Source organism: Megalops cyprinoides, chromosome 19, assembly GCF_013368585.1.
Source record: "Megalops cyprinoides isolate fMegCyp1 chromosome 19, fMegCyp1.pri, whole genome shotgun sequence".
NCBI lineage: Eukaryota > Metazoa > Chordata > Actinopteri > Elopiformes > Megalopidae > Megalops > Megalops cyprinoides.
This window is the reverse complement of record NC_050601.1, coordinates 19,371,822-19,395,116: the sequence shown is the minus strand read 5'-3', so window position 1 is coordinate 19,395,116 and position 23,295 is coordinate 19,371,822. Positions and strand designations below refer to the sequence as shown.

Genomic DNA, 23,295 nt, shown 5'->3' with positions numbered 1-23,295 from the left:
ATGAACAAGCTATACATTGGAAACCTTAGTGAAAACGTGACTCCTGAAGACTTGGTAAAAGTCTTTGAAGACTGCAAGATTCCATTCTCGGGACAGTTTCTCTTGAAAACTGGTTATGCGTTTGTTGACTGTCCGGACGACCAATGCGCGATGAAAGCCATTGAAACATTTTCTGGTAAGTAATTGAATGTAATGGGCCCTTCATTACCGCTTTACCTTCATGTGATCGTATTCAACCGGGAAACTTCCTTATCCACTCATTTATAACGACTGTCTATTCCTTTAAAGTAATGCAAATTCCACTTTTAAGGTGTTGGAGTAAGGACAGGTAGGACATATTTATTTTAATAAGAGTCTAAAGTCCGAAGCTGACCAACACGATATTCAACTTTTAAAGGGGGAGTGGATGTATCCAGAGAGCGACATACATACGTAGCCTATATAAAATTTCAATTTATTTCGATTGATGAAGGCTTTCGCTTCGATGGGACATATTGCATGGATGGTTCCGAAGAGCATCGTTGTTATTTATTTGATAACCAGATAGCCTATTTTGGCCTCGTAGCTTTACGTTTTCGTTGTGCTTGCACGGTTGAAGCCACTGTGTGGCTTTGCATGAGTAGGCTCAGTATATTCGAATCAGCTATAGAGTCAAATGGTACCCCTCCCCCTTTTGGATAACAAGCCACTATAGCTTAGAAAAATGCATTATATATACTTACAAATCCATCGATCACCGTCAATGTTACCTGTTTGATTCGATGTAAAACCTGTAAAACGTTCAAAATTGCCTCAAAGGCGGAAGACCCAACTGACTTTGATTTCATAAAATGTCTTTTCATGATTTTGTACATATGTAGCATGTGATGTGTGTTCTATATAGCGCGAAGGTCGCCATGCTGTTCGTGTGTTGCGCTTGAAGTAGATCACTATCCAAACTCAAGGGAAAGCGAGTACATGGTCATCAAATGAATGTGTTTGAATAAACATATCAGATTGAGAGAGAAAACAGAAAACCAAGCAATAAAGAGGGGGGAAACTCGTGCAAATGTCCTCAGTAAACGCTATTAAAAGTTACCGTTCTGATTGCATGGTTTTTATTATAAATTAAGTAACGTTCATTAAGAGCAGAAATGAACGAACCACATTCTTGAAGTGGAGTTTTTTTTTTTTTTTAACAATTGCGTCGGTTGAATTACGAAGTCAATCGATACTATAATGACGGTTTTAAAATTGCTTTATTCTGTGACATGAGATTCTGTTTGTGTTGATACATAGTATCATTTTTGAAAAACCCTGACAATACGTAACAACATGAAACTTTTTGTTTCAAGTGGCATTTTCAGGGACAGATATTGGTAAATCTAATTATTCTGTACACAGTAGCAAATGAATGGTGGACGTAATTTGTATCTGAAACATTTGTCTTTCAGGCAAAGTGGAACTGCATGGCAAACGTATTGAGGTCGAACATTCTGTCCCTAAGAAACAAAGGTATTTGGCATTTACTTCCTTTGATTTTCTGCGTTGTATTTTTCATCTTAATATGTAACCATTTTGTGTTGACGGAATGTAGAAGTTTGACGATGTACGAGTTTGTATCTCACAGTGTCGTATGGCTCGCTTGGCCTGTTAGCTTTCGGCCTGTATCAATCTTACTTCACCAAAACAACTGAAATCATGTTTTTAAGAAAGTTTTGTATTTCAGCTGTCAACTTGAATGAGTAGTTTACATATGTGTTCAGAATATCGTAAGCACCTAAATACGTGGTATCACTGTTTGAACATACAGCTGTACTTTTCTCACAAAATTGAAATTCATGATTGTGACTAAGAAAATAAAAGCAATCAAGCTAATTTCTGAAACTAGTACTGGTCGTACCAGTGTTATAGTAATAATAAGAAATCGTAATATCTGTAGAACACACAAGTTACAATGCTATTTTAATTGTTCATTCTCAAATTACTTCCTTAAGGCCTGGTGATGAAACGTATGGAGTCTTTGCATTTTTTTTGTCGTTATTCTGTCCCATTTCCTATATGTATCGGTGACTTTATAGCATAGCGTGCTAGAGTCAAGTAAGATGGTATTTCCGATACTTTAGAGATCTACTTTAAGTTTTATCAAGTCTGACAGAAAAAACTGCTATCTTTTGATGCAATGATGGCACTCCACATACATCCAATCACTTTGACAAAGAAAGACAAAGACACTAGTCTTTACGTGATTTTATTGGGCCGGTCGCATTGTTGAGTGTGCTATGTAGATATGGTTGAAGAGTTGATCACATTTGATGTTGACGTGGAAATGCAAGCCCCAAAATGGAGAAGTATCATTACTTTTAGTTTTTTTTTTTAAGTAACTATATTCAGTTTTCAGAACAAGGTTTTGGATATTTTAGAGACGTGTACGTGTTTTGTTTTTTCATTGAGTTCGTCATGTTGTTAAAATATGAATTATGGACCTACCTGTATATATTATATTGATAACAAATACATAGAGATGTGGAAGCAGAGTGAAGCGTGGGACGAATGGTTTTGGAAAATAGTTAAGAGAATGGTAGATCAGAAAGGCAGTGTAAAAAGTAATTTTTACACAACAAACGAGGAATTCCCTCCCCCCTCCAACTGTCTTTATTGCTGCCCCCCTCACGACCCCTCCCCTTTCTACACTCTCAGTTTCTCCTGTTTTTTCCCTTAAAAAAGTAATATATATGTATTTATATAGACAGGCATAGCCCATGAACGCCGTTTTAAACCATACCACTTTGACCTTTTTGTGGGACCACCACACCCTTTGTGGCAGTGGAGGCCAATCGGCTTTGCGTCATTCATACAATTTATTAGAACTTGCCACGTTTCCCTTTGACATCGCCTCTTCGCTCCAATTTTATGTCCACGCTATTAACGTTTTAATGATGGGAGCAATTTAAACAAGCAATTCATATCAGTAGTTAAGTGCATAATTGTTGTTTGTCACGAGATCCATGCTTTTAATAATTTGTCTAGGCCTGTACCGGATGAGGCGCCGTCGTATTTTCTGGAACGTTCACTGCCCAGTAGTATCTGTAAAACGTGTTTACGTTGGAACACTTTTTTACGTATTACATGTACATTTGCGTTCATACGAAACGTGCTTTGGGCGAAAAATAACGTTAAATTGGATATATCGCCTCCGAATCCATAGTCTCGTAGCCTATAGTTTGCTTTTCCACAGAAGCATGTGACACTATATTATAAGAGCGTTTTCACTGTTTTATGTGCGTTTAAATGAATTAAACGTTTAAATTTGTCCCATGGCTTGTAGTTTGCGACCTTACAAATACGTAAGGTCTTATATTTTCCTGTATTAATCACCAATGGGGAGAATTTTATTAATATGCTGAATACGTAGGTATTCAGATGGTTCAAGCACGTGCTTTCCTCTTAAGGAGAATAGTCATCCAACGTCATTTAAGAAAAATGGCGCGTCTTACGCTTGATACAGAATGTTGTGTTTCTTGGTCCGTCATACATTTGTATGGTAGAAAACGATTTTTGTATAAACTGGAATTATGATACAGTTTTCATCTGCCACAATCACAGTAAACTTATCATGTTAACAGTATTAAAAAGAACGGTGAATGTTCTGAAGGATTTACTAAGGCTTGATGGCAAGATGGCTGCCTTAAAATGTGTTCACAGATGAAAAAGGAACTTGACAATTCCTGACTCAGCAGTAAACTTTTGAGGTATTATTAAATAAGACCCATTTTTGTGGGTGTCATGTACTTCTTATTTTTTATGGTTCATTGCCCTTGTCATATTGCTTTTTTCTTGTAGTCTCAAGTACTTAAACAGCATGCCGTGTATTAACTATGGGGCGCTAATGTAAAATCTTTCAAAATTTTTTATTTGTGATAAGGGTATTCCAGTATACATGGAAAGTCCTGTTTCAATTTAAGTCTAAGCACAGAGCTTGAGGGAAAAAGGTCATATTCCATAATGTGGATACGTGAAAGGGTTTTTACAAAGGTCACACCTTTCTGTGGAAGATGCCTTTTTTGCCCTGTCCTGTGACCAAATCATGAACCAATTTATTGGTTATTGTTCGTTATGTTATTCTTATTTTCTTACTCTTATTGCTTCAGCAGTGCTCATGCCAGTGAACTCAGGAAGCTTGTTATTGCTCTCTTGAATCAGGTACTAAGAGTGAAGCAGATTTCATACTATTTGATTCACGTGGCGTTTCTATTTTAAGGGCATCACTATTTCCTAGTGCGCACATTGATTGTGTAAATACAGTTTTTTTTGCTTGGTGACCCTTGCAGCCCAAGTTTTGCTGATTGCTGCAGGAAGTCCTGTCCGTACAACAGCTTCTTCACTTAAAGGTGAAGGAATGCATTTGACTAACACCATACAGCGTGAACTGTGGAGGGCATGGAGAGTGAGAGAATGAATGGCTGACAAGGGAGGGCCTCTCTCATTGCACCCCCCCCCCCCCCCCCCCCCCAACATATGTGTTACCAGTGCTGTTTTTTTCTGGTATTGTGCATGCATTGGAAATGAGAGATTGCAGCTGAAAGAAAGGTGTCCCTTTTGAGGTGGTAATTTTGGAAATTTGGAGGGGTGTGGGGGGTCTCCCTTAAACACCTCAAACAAACATTTCGCAAAGGAGATGAAACAGCTATCCAGCTGACACACTGTTCTACACCAGCAGTTACACAAAACCAAGATGGATTGGATAACAGACGGGTATTAGTTAAAAAAATTAGGAACTGGAGTTTTGTCCTTCATACCATTATTGAGCCACTAAAGTTTGTATCAGTTTTGTTTGTATTGATTTTTGACTTGGTTTGTTTAATGTTTCAGCTTCTTATGCAGACTTCTGCAACCAAGGTGTACTCAGATCAGTGAGTTCACACCAGCAGTGCAGGTGTATATATCGCTGGGCTAAGAGCTACATATGAAAGAATTCTGTGTAGCAGGTTACAGGTCATTGTTTTTTATAGTGCTTGCAGTAAGGGTATTAAAAGGTATCAAGGGTCGGTCGACGTGAAAATCAAAGATAGTATTTGGTGTGCTGTGCTAAGCGCACCCATTTCCTAGAGAGGGATATTTTCCCAGTGGGTGTTTTGTACATCCAAAGAAATGCTGTCATTGGGGTGCATTTTAACTTATATTGGCTGCCCCAAGTAATTAATTTCAAGCTCTTATTAGATGGACATGTTAAATGATTATGGCAACAATCGAAATGTAACTGCTATGTTTTGGCACTGAATTCTGGATTACTGTGAATTTATGGTCAAGATCACTGTGTTCCAGCACCTGCATGCACACGCACACACACACACACACACACACACACACACACACACACACACACACACACATATACACAGACATTCATACAACCTACCCTCTGCTTTAAGTCTGATGAGGAATTTTTCATTTGTGTGAGCAAGCTGTTTGCACTATTGTGTCCAGACTGTTTTCAAGCACAGAGACCTCAGAGAGATGATAAGGGGCAGATAGTTTGTTTTGAACCTTCTCTAAAATTCCTGGTGTTGCAAGAAAAAAGCATGAATAATCCGTAAATCAGGAAAACATACTTTTTATACCAGATAATGCTTCTATATTTTCTCTGCTTCTGCATTCATTTTTGAATATGTAGATGTTCCATGACACATTTGCAGTTGTTCCTCTGAAGTGCTTTGGGGAACAGGAGCAAGCTCCTGCTCATTTGATTACATTCATTACTGTAATTGTTTGTTGTGTAAAAGTGCTCTTTAATTACAGTAGTGTGCCTCCCAAGAATCATCTGTAACTTGGATTTCCAAGCTTTCGTTGTGCACACAGTAGACACTAGAGTGGGGTGTCACACGCGTCTATCACATGTGTTTCACTGTCAGGTCAATTTTTCTGAATTTTAGCTATTTAACAGGCCTCTAAAGTTGTTGCAATTGACATCTTGCCAGTAAGTTTGAAAAGAAATTGTCATCCCTTGAACATTTGTTTTTGATGTATTTTGCCTTGCATTTCATTGCATTGCTGCCGCTGTGGTAGTGTAAAATTGTGGCCGACACAACATTTATAACATTCACAGATGAAAATATTTTAATGAAACTTTTTAATTTGCAACACAGTGGGCCAGTGTGGAGGATTGTGAAAGCAACTGTGACATTCTCAGAACTTTTGACTGAACACTTGCTTTGCAGGAAGCATTTGAACCTTTTATAGGTACAAACGAGTACTACTAGTACAAGTGATAGTGGAAATGGAAAGACAACCTGGCACCCTGGAAGCACAACACCCGTGTGCAGCCACAAACTGCTGCTTGTGATGAATGCAACTCAAATGGCCATTTGTGATTCACAATAGAAAGACTTATTCTCCAGCTGATTATGTTCCTTAGTTGTAACGTCTGTAAGCTAGCACAGTTTGAAGACATACATGCATGGGTGCATGTGCTCAGGCTTGTACAGTTTGCTTGGCTCTGTGTGGCTGTTGAAGAGAAGCATTGGTGTTGTGTGGCAGAACTTCCTGGTGGCCTCTTGTTTCTCTAGTTGTTGTAGAAGATGGCCTTTAAGGGGAGGGGAGTGGGGGTGGGGGTGGGGGTGTAGGGAGAGAAAGGGAGACGGAAAAAAAATCTGCAGTGTCTCTTTAAGAAACCCCCAGCCCCTTGAAATGTGCCTTCTTTCTCCTCTCTGGTTCGAACCATCTGTCTTGTTTTTGAAGGGGCTCAGCTCTAGTTCCTAGGTTCCTTTCCCTGTTACCGGGTGTAGCTGAGCTCTCAGCCACCCCTGTCGCTCCAGAAAGGGTGGAGAGGTGGCAACATGTCTCTTGAAAATTGGTTAAAATTTAATGCACTGACCTGGAAGAAAGCGCAGAGAAAATGATCTTTGGTTTAATCTTGAATGGAAGTTCTTTGTAGCCATGGGCTGGGTCCTGTCAGATCTCCGCTTGTTGGCCAGACCATTGTGATTTGCTTGTCCATTTATCTGTATTAAGGAAACTAGAGGAAAGTGACCAACAACAGAAATGGCAAACAGAGACACCTGATAGCCCATTTCAGAATATGCAAAGACCTGGGATTCCTCTAAAAGGACAGAAAAGGCTTTTAAACCAAAGACCTTTGGGGAGGTGCTGCCTGAAGTTTCAGATGGATCCAGAGAGAGTGAGGCCAACATTTGCTGTGTGAAACACTTAAGGTCCATTCAGAGTTTGCTTGGTAAATAACAAGCTAACAACCAAGGAAAAATAGGGCAGATGAATGCACTGGAGACTCAACAGTTGCATTCTAACATAGTTTCATTTTTGTACATGTATTTCCCACGATAATTTAATGAAATATAATTCTATACCTTACAATGAGGTGTAATTTATAGAATCTAAAAAGTTAGATTTTGTGTCATTTGAAGAACAAAAGAGGATATTCTCCATAGATTAGATGTTGTTTGGTGTGGGCTTCAAAATTTTGAAGTGATAGAAGAGTTACGAATTATAATTTAAAAAAATAGTTTGTGCCACTGAAAGAGTTTGAAGCAGGTTTATTTAATTTCTCTTTTTCAAAAGTTTATACAGAGACTGAAATAAGTCAAAAGAATGACATACAGAGGAAAAGGCCTGTTTTGATTGAAACTTGTTGATTCTTGGAAACTGGGGAATTATTCACTCATCTTACCAAGCAGTTTGTCTTTCCATTTGAATCTAACTTTGTTGTCTCTACATATCTTAACTTTTTTTTTGTTTGCTGAAGATTAACGTGGAAATGCTGTGTAAGCAACTGTAAGTAACACTTGGTTTTGTTATGCAAAGCTAAGAATAACATCTCTTTTTTGTCTTTTTAACCAATTTTTTAATCAAATTTCTGATGCCCAGTCTATGGCTTAGATTTAATATAACAACAATCCATTTTGCCTTCTGTGTACTTAAATAACGTTGCAGATTTTGTGGGTGGTGACATTATCGGAAAATACTCTTCAAGCCTTGGAAAAAAGGAAAAAGTTGCAATTGCTAAATGTGTTGCTCAAAGTTAAAGGCAAAGTAGTTAAATTGAACCTACGCCTTAGGGTATGTGTTCTTATCTTGTTTCTTTTTGGTACTTGCAGTTAAGAGTTGATGAAAATTTAAGTCTGTGAAGTTTGCAGGGGTAAATGTGTGCCACTTGGCTCTGATAGACTGGATTTTGGTTTAGATTTCTGCAATCCAAATCAAGTCAAATCTTACATCCTAAACACTGTTGCCTCACAAGAAAAAGAGGAATGCAGAAAAGTGTGTAAAATTAATGAAAAGCTGTATTGATTACTATGTTAAACGTAAGTACAAAGTTGCATGATTTTTTTCTGATTTTTTGTTTTGTTTTGTTATAAAATATGTCAAATCTCCCGGTAGTAGTCTACCTGAAATCACTTCTTTTGAGAACCGAGACAGTGATATTGCAATTGAGCTGCTTACTGAATAGAAGCAGAAGCTTAGTGTGTAGGAAGTCTCAGAAGGCCAATGTCTGAGGTATCCCTGACACAATCTCACATTGACAGCACTCTTGTCGAAGGGCTAAAGAAGAAGCCACTGAGAATCCCAAAATTCTTTGACAGGTTGCCTTGAAAATGCCAAGTGGTATTCATTCTTGTCTGCACTCTTTGCTCAGACTTACTTAGTTTTTTCCACCCCTGCTTAAACAGTTTGAGTTACAAGTTCTCGTTATATTTAGTTTATTTTGTTCAAATGTCAACTGCTCGAATGCTTGAATATCTATCTATGTAATGTCTGTCTAATTAGTATTAGTTTTCTCATCTGCTGACCTGTCCCTCAGGAAGTAACTGGAAAAAAAACATTCTTGTCTGCTGTTTGAACAGTACACTAACAGATACATACAAATTCTTTGCATTTGTCCCTAATGCAAGGCTTTGGTGTGATTGGGCAAACTACAAGCAATGACTGCTTTTTTGTTCTTTGATTTAAAAAAAAAAAAAAAATTAGCTCTAATAGGGGAAATTTCTGTTACCATTCTTGAATTCACAAAGAGTGAAAAGATGTTTTACTGTTGTTTTTTATCTTATATTAAAAATGGTTAATGGAAATTGGCTTAAGTGTGAAAGTAATGAACTCCTCCAGGTATGCACCAAAGAGGTTTCATGCACAAAATTCTGGATCAGTCAGGGACCCTTTTTGTACAATAATGTTTGAGATTCTGCCATAGAGGTGTTGTTAGGAGTAAGAAAGAGGACCACAGTAATCTTAAATCTTGAATTAACAAACAGCCCAACAATAACAAAACCAATGGCAACCAAAGAGGCTGTGAATCAAATGTGTGAATGTTTGCTGAATATATATGAAAATGAAATGTAACATTCCAATATAAAATGTAAATCACAGGTATTTGTTATGACTTTGCAAAGTGTGAAAGGTACTGCATCTGTTCTCATGTAAAGGATAACCAGTGGGTAAGATAAGCCTTTCAGTGCTTCCAGATTACCTGCATTACTGGAGTGGCATTGGCTCTTCCTTCCTTCCTGTTACATTGTGGCCCAGCCCTACTTGAGATTTCAGCCCAAAAATCCCAATCATGATATCAAAAAAGGAAATCTCTACAACAGCAGTAGCATCCTTTTTGTTGTAGGCCTAATAAAGCAAGATTTTCATTCACCACAGAACGCAGGACCTTTGAGCGATGAAGGTGATTGGTCAGTGCAGCACCAGAGAAGTAGATACAGCCACTCCAGAGGCTTGTGAGTGTGTACCCTAGGAGGCCAAAAAGAAATGGGAGTGGCATATCTCTAGTGATTCACCTTGCTCTATAATAATGTTTTGCATGTTCCCTGTTATGAAGTGTTTAGGGTGGTTCCCAAAAAGGGGAGTGTGTGTCACCCCCTGTACTTGCAGAAGTTGAGTCCTCAGGAAGAGCTTGATTTGAATCTGTTGCCTGTTCCAACAAGATCCACACCTCAAAGGCGTCCGCTTTGGCCTTTAGTGAATGTAGAAGAACTTTCTGATCTCTAAGAATGCATTATGTGCCACTTCTTGGGAGTCTGACCTTTTCAGTTCAGAGATGCATGAGAGCTTTCTGTTTCCGCTGGCTCTGTGCAGACGGTGAAATTTCCTGTGCCACAGAGTTCAAGGCAAAGGAAGTTGGAAGGTTCATCTTTCTGCCCTCTGGTTGCTGCAACCTAAACTAATTGCTTCTCGTGCCCTGTGAGATGCACCTCATTGGGACACTGTAAAAGATGCGTGCCAATCTCTCCTCAGTGTTAGCGGCGATGAGGGTCAAACGGTAGTGATGCTCTTGCAGCTGTGGTACGTAAAGATCGCTCCAGCTGAAGCAACAGCCAGCACCATACCCCCTCTCTGCTAGCTTTCACTCACTTGACTTGTGTGCATCAGAAAAAAAAAGGCATGGACTGCTACAAAGTAATTGAGAAATGAACAAACAGTTCTGTGATCTGGAGGTTAAAGTGGAAGTGGCTTTTCCATTTTTGCGCTGAGAATTTGCACTGACAGGAAGTTACAAAGTGAAGGGATGATCCAATTTGTTTTTTTTTTCTTCATTTTCTCTGTTTTTATTGCTATGACTTATTGTGATTATTTTCACTCTTGTGGCTGCCCTTAATAAATGTAGGTGGCTTTGAGAATAGAAAAACAGCAAATCCTTTTCCAGATTAAGGCGTTACCCAAGAGCTGGAAGTGAAAAGAAGGGGAGTATGCCATGGGTGTGTGTCAATCAACAGCAGAGGCTTATCCTGCTATGTGCTATGTCCAGTGCGCAGTTCTGCTGGAGTGGATGTTTTTAACATTATGCTGTGATGTGATACAATCAGCTGTGAAGTGACCAGCTGGCCGGCCTTTATCCTTGCTGCTGAAGATCAGCGCTGAAAGGTGATGGTAGCCTATAACTGCCGACCCCCTCCCCCAGGCTCCCCACGACCAAACACACACATACTCACAAGGACTAACTATCTGTTTTCAAAAAACAAGCCTGTTTACTTTTTCCATTGAACATTTTTTATATTTATTTCAGTGAGTTTGTTCAGCATTTGATGTTGAGCACTTATCTCAGTAAGCATAAATTTCAGTTTGGTCAATTTCACAGATAACCATTTTTTTTTGGTTGAGAGTATTTTTTAACAGCACTCGTAACTTTTAACACTCTTTTGTTGTGTCTCGAAGGTTAGATGTTAGAGTCCACAATTTTGCACCTTTTTGTGCTTTGTCCACATACACAGACACACAGGAATGTGACAACCAGATACAGCTTCCAGACCATCTCTAGATACGGTGTCAAGACTGTCCTTGTAGATACAGTGAAGGTGGTAAACAATGTCATGTATGCATCTGTTCTCCTCTCCTCTCATCTTCTCTTGACTACATTTCTGTATAAGGTGCATAAAGTATGAACATCAAGCTTTAAAATGTTGCACATAGTGGTTTGTGTACATGCAACTCTACTAGTTTACGGTGCTTTGAACAAACACTTATTAAAAGATATGTATGTAAATGATGTAATGCAAGCAACTGTTACACAAAACCTTTTTTGTTTTTGAAAAGCAAAAAAAGTTTTTGAACTCCATAATTTAATCATTCTTTGCTTAAAATTTTTTACTTTCTAATTAATGTTTCCATAAGAGGTTGTTTAGATCACTTGCACATTTTGTTGTATTATTAAGGAAGGTTTTGTTACATTCAAAAGCAGTCAGTTTTTGTGAACATGTGAATGAAGTGAACAAAGATTAATGTGTTTCAAACATGGAGTATTCATTTTTTATTGCATTTGATTTTGTTGAGTTTTCCCCTCTCATCTTTACTGTAGGCTTATGGAGTGTTAGTGCCAGCAGATGTTTGGAATAAACACGTACTCAAGTGCTATAATGCTTGATTGGTTTTGTCAGTCAGGTTGTAAAAGCCAGTGTCTTTTCTGTGTCTGAACAAAATGACATAGCTGGCATTGACTTGAAGAACATGCTTTTTGGTTGAAACAAATGAAAGATCAAACCAGCAAAAATAACAGCGCATATTTATATAGATGGCCTTTGTGTTGACTCCTTACTAAGTTAACTTCACGCACCTTCCTTGAAAAGTGATTGGGTGCATGGTGTCCCACAGTGATGTGCCAGTGGAAACCAGTATAAGTCACTGTGAACGCAGCCCAGGAAGAGAGCGGGCTCAGTCCTTGTCTAGTTTGCCTGTGTACATGCATGTGTGCAATTATATGGGAAAACCTTGCAAAGGAACCGAGGAACTGCTAATCTAAAAGCTTGTGTTGAATGACATCTGCACCAGCTTATATGTCCCTGACTAGAAAACACAGTCAGTCAGTCAGTCATTATTTTGCTTAGATTTGTCCGAAATAAATTCTGCTTCGTAGTTTCATTGATTCACACAAATATTCCTGTAGAAAAAAAGTCATATTTCCTTTTTTTCCTATCCTGAATAAATTAAAAATGATAAAAATTGGATAAAATACAAAAAACTGAATAAAACATAAAAAACTGGAATGGGGTTTGATGGTGGTGTCCTAGTGGGCAATTTTGTGTTTCTTTTCATTGTAACTTTGTAAACTAGTTTGTCAAGTTGGCTTTCCCTGATGTAATGGCATTTAGAATTTCTCGTTACACCAGAATCGGTAGAGTTTAAGACAAAATATTTACAATTACTTGAAAGATTGATGCTGATAATAAACTGAACTTTCATATATGTGCAAACAATATTGAATCCGTGAACACATGTAATACAGATATCTGTCGTTAGATTTGGTAACATGAACCTCTACAAATACTATTGATTTCAGATTTCTACATCTCGTCTTTCATTATCAATTCCACACTGTTCAACAGTGATGATTCATGAGTTCATTAGTAATGATACATTAAACCAAATTATCCTTGGTCATAACTGACTGAAATGATATAACATTTTTAAAATACATTTGGATTTTTTTAGCTTTACATTTGTCTTGTTCCTGTTGACTATTTGAAACATTTGAATGAAATTCTTCAATGCAGGAGAAGGAAAATATATGGTAACCAATATAATAATGTATGCTTTGTGTGATAAATTTGCTGTTGTGGAGCTTTCTGTGGTAATTTCTTAATCAAATACACCACCTGCAAACAAACATTAAAAACATTATGAAGACAAAAATGGTTTGCATACATGCTTAGTGAATTTTCTCAAATTTCTAATATGTGCACAGAAATGAAGTGAAAGGCTAAATTAAAATTCCACTTGAAACTTGCTTTCATGAAGGATGACTATGCCCTGAAGCCTACCCTCCCCCCACTCCCCCCTTCCTTGAATACCAGAGTTAAGGGTACTATGATCAAACTGGCCTCTGTTTGCTGGAGGGGAAGTTGGTGTAACCAAAAACCTGTTCTGTTTGGGTCAGTTTCTGCGTCCTGATTGGTTCCCCGTGCCTCGACAGCGCGCCTGGTGTGTTCCTTTGTGGACTGGAGCACCTTGTTGTTTTTGACCGTGGAGGGTCTGCGTTTGTGACGGCTGTGCTGTAGCTGGGGGGTTGACTCGTATTGTTCTTCTCGTGTTTGTTTTGTAATCGCTCAAGGGAGGTGCTGGCTCATACATTAAGTAATGTGTTATTCTGAGGGGGAGGTGCGTGGAGATTGAAAAATGATGCTGGATGCTGTAATTCTGCCGTAATGTTCCTGCTCAATCAAATGACCAATGCAGTTGTGCCACAGAACAACGAAAGACCACCTCTACCTCAAAGTGCTGTCGTTGGGTGTTTTTGGTTGATTTTTGGTATCTCGATTCGCTGCATATTGCAGACTCCCATTTCTTTGTGCGCCTGTTTTTTGCTTCTACAGTTCTACTCCCGCCCATCACGTGATTGTTCATCTTGGTAAAATTAATTTGTACATCTCTGTCCTAATGAATGTTCTCCCATTAAATGTCAAGGGCTGACTACTTAAAGAAAAAAAGAATGAAGGTTGAAATTATGTGTATTTTGTGAAATTACACTCAGTTTGAAAACTTTCTAAGGGGAAAAATGAGAATTAATGAATACACCAAAAAGTGAAATGGTATACACAGTGAATATAACATATTTATACATGTATAAATAAATATCTATGTATGGATTACTGTAAAAAGAAAAACAACTTAGTTTATCTATAAACAGCAAAGCCCAATTTACTTGCTGATAGTTTTCAGTTTTGCTTTTGAGACTCTAACCAACCAGGGCTTAAATGTAATTTCTGGCTTAAGGGTTGTTGAATGGTGTGTGTGGTTCTCCCCTTGTGAGGCCACATAACCGTAGAGAGCAGAGGCAAGACGTTTCTCTCTTTCCTCTCTCTCGTTCTCTTTCTCCGCCTCCATATCAGCTAAAATGGAGCCTCCGAGTCACATGTCTGTCAAACAGGCATGTGCTGGTATGGCCATGCAATCCCACACACCCCCACGCGCACACACACACATAGGGCAGAGAGGGGGAGAGAGAGAGAGAGAGAGAGAGAGAGAGAGAGAGAGCGCGAGAGCGAGAGAAAAGCCTACAAACTCCCCTTCCCCCAACCCATATGGAGCCATACCTCTCTCTATAGAACTTTAGACAATATACCATATCACACGTGGAAAAGGTGCTTTTGTGAGATACGTTATCCTGCATGCGTGGGTATGTGGAACATACAGAAGTTAAACTGGGGCGATGGTGTAAAGTAATTCCATTACAGTCGGCTCTGTGAACAGACATGCATGTCTTGTCTGTGCAGCATTTGCTGAGTTGATATTGTCATTAGGAACGTCCTTCAATTAGTTTGTCAGTGTCCAATTTGTGCTTTTTGCTGACGGACGCTTTGTTCAATTCAGTGGTTTAATTGAACTATCAACATTTGATCAGTTTGCTGGGGATCTGTGCAGGAAAGAATAGATTTTGTGAGAGTCTATTTAACTCTTCAATTAAAAGAAACACATCCTTGTAAAATTTACACTTAAGTTGGGCTCATTACAAAATTAGGGTTAATGAATACCAGTTAAACTGTACTTTAGCAAAGCCTAAATATTAATTTCTTACGTACATGTAACAAAAAGTTAGTGTGCTGAATCCTTTTGTCTTTTAATTTTCTTGTGTGTGGCTGCTTTGTTCTGTCCTTCAAAGGGAAAGTGAGACAGACCAACAGTATAAAATATAATGTAAAGTAAATGCTGCGTGTAAAGTAAAAAGCAAACTTAAAAAACAAAAAGTTATTTTAGTCGCTCACCCAGTTCAACCAAATCAGTTCAGTGTAAATTTTCAGGAATTCTGAACAAACTGTCTAAATGCAATGTTCATTTGTAACTAAATACAACCGGGAGGAAGCTGTGTCGTGTACACGTGTTTCAAGTGAAACATGGTGGGTGCTTGTTTGACTACATTCAAGACTCTTATTTGCTGCCAGCTGCCTCTCTGCATAGTGGTATATTCTGGATATTCTATAGCTGCTTGGGGTTCATTGATTCAAAACAACACGGGCTGTGACGTCATGGACGTGTAGGAAGAAACACCCCCTCTTTTTCTTGCAACAGGGGTCACTGAGAACCGAATTCACACTGACCAAATCCGCTATGAAAGAGGAAAGATTGCAGATATTAGGTTTATTCTTGAAAAAAAAGAGAAATAATTAGTAAGTGTTCATTGCTCAACAAGACAGGAAAACAGTATATGGAACTAAAAGAATAATGAGAAATGGGAACAAAAAAAAGATGCTCTTTTCAAATGTTATTAAAAAACAAACTAAGCCCTTGTTCTTGAAAAGAAAGTGTGGAGTGCATTTGTACTTCTACATCGTGTGGGGTAAATGATCAACCATGTGACTTCTTACACTTTGAAATGTTACATTCTTTTCAAAGCATTGAGTTGCTCCTCTAAGCATGGTCAGCCCTTTGCCTGGTAACTGTAACATGTTGCTTCAACCTCATTGAAGCTGGACTTTTTCCACGGTTCCCCTGATAAAAAAGTGAATATTTCAAAATTAAACACTTGGGGAACTTCTGTGTGGAACGCCAAGTAGAACACACTTACAAGATCACAGCCCTGCTGTGACCTCAAAATAACATGATTTTGACAAGAATGTGAAGAGCTGACAAACTAATGTATTACACACACCAGCTTTTCTATTAGATAAATCCTAACATTGAGAAAAGCAACATCAAAACTTTTCGTTTTATTCGTTTTTGCTTTTTGTTAGCACTTTTTGCATGCACATTTTTATTGTTTTGACCTGGCGCATAATTTGGTGGACAAAAAAACAGTTTCTGTTTTTCTTTCCCACAGAATTCATAACATTTTTGTTTTCTGCCATGCTAAATTAAATGTTTTGTAATTGCAAGTGGGGAAATGGAAGTGCATACATCTCTGGAATTAAAAATAATAACAAACTTCTTTGAATTTACCACAAAATGAAGCTACTACACTATGACTCTCAGAATCTGCAACTCTGTCCTTTAATCTGGTAGAACATGCACTTTTTTTGAAAAATGTGTCTTGAAACATTTTTGTTGCTTTTTTCAGGCTTGAAAGTAGGAAGAGTATCGGTTGTTCGCTTTGATTTGGTGAAAGTAAATATTTTCCCTCTGTTTTTTTCAGCAACAAGAGCTTTACTGATTGAACTGCAAATGACACCCATTTTGAACACTCTATTGTAGCAGGTTTAGATCCCAGATATAGGGTGAGCTTTTCACTTAATCTTGTAACAAAATTAAGCAAACATTATCTGTTTTTTGGGGTTTTTTTGTACTTTGTTAACTGGAATAGATAAAAAAAAATCCTTTGCAGATGAGGAAACAATATTTGCTTACAATGTGTTCCTTAGTGTTAAGAGAAGCACAGTACAGTCTGATTGAATTTGGATCTTTGTTCAACCAAACATTTATCCATTTATTTTATGTGCACATCAGTATTAAAATTATTTGTGGCTTTCATTTCAATGGTCAATTTTGAACATTTGCATTTGGAAAGCAACACATCTTATGTAACATGCATGTAAGACTTGATAATGTAGATTCCATTTCAAAATCTCAGTTTGGAATGTGATTGCATGACCCAAATACTTAACACTGATTTCATTTAAGAAGGACAGCATTTTAAAATCTACAAGCATTTATCTTCAACAATTAATTGGGTATAATAACAAGGACTTAGAATTGCTATCACACATTTACTACAACTAGTTGTTTGTCAGTAAAACTACAAAAAGGTCTTTGGATAATTTTAAATTAGTAAAAGAATATATTTTGAGATTTCTTACATTTTATTTTTGAAAACACCTCACCTCTCCAGTCTAAGAAATTTATTTTATTTAAATACATTGAAAGACTTAGTTATTAGATCACATTCAACTTGTAACATTTATACTTGTATTGGGATGGATTTCTCTTGCAACAAGTCTACGACAAATTTCAAGACAAATCACACAAGAACAGCCACTGACCCCCAGAATGTTGCAGTAAATTTAAAAAATAGTGAAACTCATGTTTGTTTTGAACGTTTGTTACAATGTTTTATTTGGGGAAAATTATTGCTTTGACAGAGAAAAAAAAGGGATCTGGCTTTTAGTTTTTGATTTTTTATATTAGTCAATACAAAATCAGATGTCTTGGTATGATGTAACAGTCAGAGTTTACAAGTATTTTAAAGCCCTTTGTTGCTCACAAATGACAATTGTCATATACTTTAAAAATAAAGTTGCTTACAAATGAACCCAAACTGAGGAAATGGCTCTGTTGATTTTTTTTTTACATATTTGTTTTATTTGAGTGTACATGAATTAAACTAATTCTGTTCATGTATATTAAAAAATATTATGGTTATTGTGTTTATGTGACAGTATCCTGACACTAAATGAAAGTCACATTAGCTGGCTGCTTGTTTCAAAAGAAGTGTGATATATTCTTCATCTTAGGCATCAAGACGTATACATATGTTTTTTAATATCTGCATGTTCTTGTCCAGATACAGAAGAGTCAATTCATATTTTGTTTCAAGATGTAGAGGTGTGGAAACTGAACACATTATGAAGTTTGAGTTTTTGTTTCCCTTTTTTGAGAATGTTGAAAATGATCGTCTTCAAACAGGAACACAGCAGTTCACCATTGATCATTTAAGAATTGTAACAAAGGTTTTACATGATAGATTGTGAATTATTTTTTCGACTTGAACAACGTAAGTATGAAAAAAAGACTTGGTACGTGACTGTATACCAGGGAATGACAGAATATGTCTTCCTTGAGAACATTTCTTTTAATAAAAAATGGGTTTAATAGGCAACTCTGCAAGATTTTAAAAACTAATTTGTGACTTCTCGTGGATATTTCTGAAGCTAATTGCGTTTAAGGTTTGCTATGTAAATATATATAATTTATAGCACCAATATAAAATCCTTTTTTTCTTTTGTTCAGTATTTAAACGGTTGAAAACGTAGGTTCTCGAATGGACATAATTAGGTATCTCTGCCATTTTTGTAGCTGCGTGTGGCAAAATTAGAAACAACGTGTGCGGGTGTTGCATTCTCCCAAAAGCAGCGCTTCTGTTTCTACTACTACTGCGTGGCCGTTGGCTTGTACTCCTCCCGCTCCCGCCCTCGTCCTCCTCTCTCCCTCTTTTGGTTGGGCGGCGCGGTATGACTGGGCGCCGCCTCCTTTACGGTTCCGTAGTACTCTCGAGTAGTTCGCTGACTTTATGAATGAAGGCAGGTCCCCCCCCCCTCCCCCCCTCAGCGCGGCTGATAGAGTACGGCGATCCGCTCGCGCGGGGAGGAGGGGCGGGGAGGCGCGCTCTGGAGCAACCGCAGCACGAGGTGGGGAGAGACGAGCACGAGAATGTTCGCTCGCGGTCCACGTCTCCACACCCTCTTTTTTTTTTTTTTTTTTTTTTTTTTAAACGTGAGGCGAATTAACGATTTTTTCTTGCTGTGTAACTTAATTTTTGCTTCGGCAGTGTCGGTTTCGTCCTGCCTCAAGAAAAGCTGGACATTAAGTTTGCCCCCGTTATTTTCAAAGTGTGAATCTACACCCAATTTCATAAATGAAAACAAGTGTTAAATTGCATAGGCTATACGTGCACGTTGAAAATGTGATTTCACACGCGTTTGTCTGCAGCCATTTAAACAAGCCGGTGCCCCCACGTCTGCCTGTTGTTTCAAACCCTTCCGTTTTGTTTCAAAATGGCAGTGGTGTTAGACTGCCTCGATATCCCAGCCTCTGAACATCAGCATTGTTCGGTGTGAGTCATGTCTCTTAAACATGGTAGCGCAGAGGGCCTACAAGAAATTGTTCATTCATATGGAAAGGACTGCGTATTTGCCCTGCTATGCTGTTCTGACGTTACACTTACATACTGCATCCTTTATGTTAAATAGTTGGGTTTTCCAGATTGTTCTCCGCTACCACATGTGACTGCGATTCATTGTGTTAATTGGGCGTTGTCAGAAAAAGATGGCTGCTCTCTCGTTCACATGGCATGCGAATGTTGTGTCATTTGTGCAGAATGGGGAATGCTAGACCATGTCCGACTTTGAAATTAAGGATGATTTAGTTTGTTTAAAAAGGATTGAATTAATTCGTTGACTCATGTCTCATGGCTGTCATAAAGTGTTCATTTTCCGTAGGGGTGCCTACTGTTAACATTATCTAATCAAAGATGTTTTTTTTTTTTTTACATTTTTATGGCAAGCCCTGCTTGTTTTTCATGTTCGTCTTAAACGCTTTCTGGAACCATACTCGTAATACCTTCTAAAGACAGTTCCTGTAAAACGCATACCTGGAATATCCCGTGGAAAGATTGGTATAAGATACCATACGTCTTTGCTTGTATCAGATGCATTAATAGATATTTTACATGGTGTCAAGTGGACTTCATGATTCTGTATTCTCTGAAACGGTGCTATGTGGGCATCCCGAACGCCTTATGAGGAAATGCCATAAAAACAAAATACCAGGTGGAATGTTGGTGTAATTAACCATTATTTCAGGGATTCCGGTTTTATTTACGTGCTTGCATAGAACAGACAAACAATAAATAACTTCGTCTGTCATGTTTTGCACACAACGATGAATGACAGCCTACACAAGCGCCACTGGTCCGTCTTGATTCACTCGTGCTTTAATTATACCGAAAAGCCATATTTAACTGGGGTGTCGTAATGAGAGACGAGGCAGAGTTACATGTTTTAGTTTGAGGGGGCAATGATAAAGGTTCAAGTCTCGTTTTCTTATAAACAAATGGGATTTGAAAAGCTCTCATACTGAGACATGTAGAAATTTACTCTGTGACATGAAAGTAGGCCGACCTGAAACTCCTTTAAATATTCGGTTTACGATGATTGTTAATAGGCAACATGTATCCAGTCTTAAATGTCCGACACAATGTTAAAAGGCGAGGTTACCTAAATTGTTCTTGGTAAACAGACTGGCAAAGTTCCATCTCACACATCACCATATCGGAGGTTATTTACAGGTATTATGAAATAAACAATTTGTAGCAATTACAAAACAATTTGTAACAATTTGCAATCAAATAAACAAATTATTTGATTGCATTGTGCATTTCACCAAATACGATTACACACAATTTTAATTGGTAAGTTGTAGAACGACGTGTAGAAGAAAACAAGTATGTTAATTTAAATTAATCATACCACCACATTTTCATTCCCATTATCGTTCTGAATGGATTTACTTGTATGATGTCATAATATGCGAAATTTTAAACGTTAAAATGATGCTTTACTTTTTAGAAAACCATTTTATGGAACGGCCTTCGAAATCAAACCACCCGCCTGCGCTTGCCGAGTTTGGTCTGTAGCATGGCTGTTTCCCCCAATAAGCAAAATGGCGAACGCGAAGGGGAAAGAAGGGGGAGGGGTGGGAGCGAGATGCAGTTAAGTATATCCAGCCTACTGAAGAAAGGCCAACAACGGAGTAATTAAATCATTTCCATATTTTGCTAACAAAATGTAGATGGGTGCCCCAATGTCCAATGTACCCGTTCAAAAACAGCACGCATTTGTCGGCATTTGGGCATTTTTCCCCCAGCGTAACGTGCTCGTTAGTTTCCACTTGCCAGATATAGTGAATTTGAACTGAATTACAGACCCACGAATTCTCTTAAATCACTTGTAGATATTCGTGTGTATGATTTTAATTCCATGCGTTTTTTAAGCATTCGTGAAACCACCGTGTTGCATTTTGACTTTTACGTCTATTACCCCCGCCACTTACATAAACCCATGATCGGGAGAATGTAATGCTGTTGAAGTGACACAAAATGGAGGCTCTCCTCTCTGCCATCTTTCCATTACTGGGCAGGTCATTATTGCAAGGAGTGTGAACTTTGACCCAGACTGAGGCACATCCCCTCCGCTGCTAAATGGATTCCAGAGTTGTTTTTCTCGCTCTGCATCAACCGCCACACCGACCCCACCTCAACCAGACTTCCCAGGCGAGTGACACACATACGGATCTGCAGATCCGCAAACGCCACTTGAAAAATGCACCTACGGCGAAGGAGGAAAAGGCTTTTTTTACACCGTTGCCACGCATGCCGCAAGAAGCTATGAGGCGCATGCACAATGTTGTTACGTTAAATCGTGACAGCGTAAAAGCTGATTGTGCTAAACCTTCAGCGTTGTTTTTGGAACTTCTTTGGTGAACATTCTTTACTTAAGAACGACGTAGACATTGCGATAAGGGTCGCGCGTGGATTTGAGCTGTTTGTTAAACAGAAATTAGATTGCGTTATTTAATTACATTTTTATGGACTTGGCTTAGCAGCAAGTGAACACACAATTCTTTGTTGACCTTCGTTGTAAAGGCACAAAAATCTTCCTACAGGTTGTCTCCTCTGACATGAAACGCATACTTGGCGATGCCTTGCATAACGTGTAACACCCTCTGCGTTTACGTGAACAGCACCAGTGGTGTTGATTAACGCAGCTGTTATTTGAATGTTAAGATAAAGGAGATATGCGGCCAAACTGGTTTGGCGCAAGTCCTTTTGTGTTTTGTTTTGTTCGTCCTTTGCTCCTGATCGGAGACCCAGCCCCCACCTCCCACCCCCCACGTCTGTTTTGCCTCTGAAAATGCAGCCCCTTTAAAAAGTCCAGTTGTTTGCCGCACCCCCCACAGTCTCCTGGCCCTTTTTAACTCAGCAACCAAGTGGATTCCAAATTCGGTCAGGGGTCAGGGGTCGAGATGTGGAGTTGGGAACTATCGGCCAGCACTGTTGGCTAAATGGCAGGGAAGCCCTCTCTCCGATTTATGGGCAGTGGCCTGCCATTTTTTTTCCCCTTTCATACAGGAGCTGTAGAATTCAGCATACGGGAGTGAGGGAGGGGTGGGGAGATACTGACGTAATAATGCAGGAGAGGACCTGCCTTCCACACTGGCTGCAGTAGCACGGAGATATTCCTCAGCCGAAGCAGGCGCTGTGCCGAGCGCAAAGGAGTGGCCGCTGTGATGCCAGGGGGACCTGCGGTGTCACCTGCTGAGGCATTGCGACCTGTCTGCCATGCCAAGCCTGCCCTCCTCGCTGTCACGATGACTTCACGTGGCATGCAGTCTGCCCCCAGTCTATCAATGGTGCTGCCTGATAATTTAGGAAAGTCTTGTAGTTCACATTCCTGTGTCACAGTGTTGCTGGCTATAATCTTTGCCAGATCTTCCCCCTGTACAGCAAATGGGGAAAGGGGGTCCTGGAAGTGGAACATTGCTCTAAACTCCATGGCATACAAGTTTCTGCTACTTTAATGTTGTTCAGCTTGACATGAGATTTAGTCTGGCGAGGAAAACTGAATAAATGGATAGTGACATAAGGCTTCTGTTTTTCCCTTACTTGGATCAGCACACTTCTGAACGTGTACACCATCTATAGAGAGTGACTAGATATATAACATATCAAAGTCAATACTCAGTATGGGCTTTGTGTATTTCTAATTGAATATGTAGAGTCAGTGTAGGACTCTGAGCACTGAGTAACAATTTCCATTTGGAAAACTGGTGAAAGGCGAACAATAAAAGATGTGGGGAAAAGAGCCCCCTGCGTTGTAAAATGTGGTTCACCTCCTGTTTTTTTATTTTTTATTTTTAGACAGTGCACATATGTTTTGGAGGACTAATTTTTCTTGGTGCACATATTTGTTTCATGGTGGATTAATGATCCACGAGTATGGATGTCCTTTTGTGCGTATATGTGTGTGCAAAATGTTACCTGATGTAGAACATGTTTGATTACTTAGGACTATCATGCTTCGACCCACTGTGTTGATCTGGACCTGCTAGGTGATTGATTATCCATACTGAGGCACTTGCATGTTAGTGACGGTGTTAGAGAGGGAC

At 38.8% G+C, this 23,295-nt stretch overlaps 1 protein-coding gene across 1 annotated transcript in view; it reads left to right on the top strand.

The window, feature by feature from the left end:
- The window catches only part of LOC118794661 (insulin-like growth factor 2 mRNA-binding protein 1), a 74,958-nt gene continuing 51,663 nt past the window's right edge, over nucleotides 1-23,295 (top strand). Inside the window, exons 1-2 of the mRNA XM_036552910.1 lie at nucleotides 1-175; nucleotides 1,434-1,494. Coding sequence (XP_036408803.1) covers nucleotides 1-175; nucleotides 1,434-1,494 — 236 coding nt within the window. The remainder of the gene's footprint in view (nucleotides 176-1,433; nucleotides 1,495-23,295) is intronic.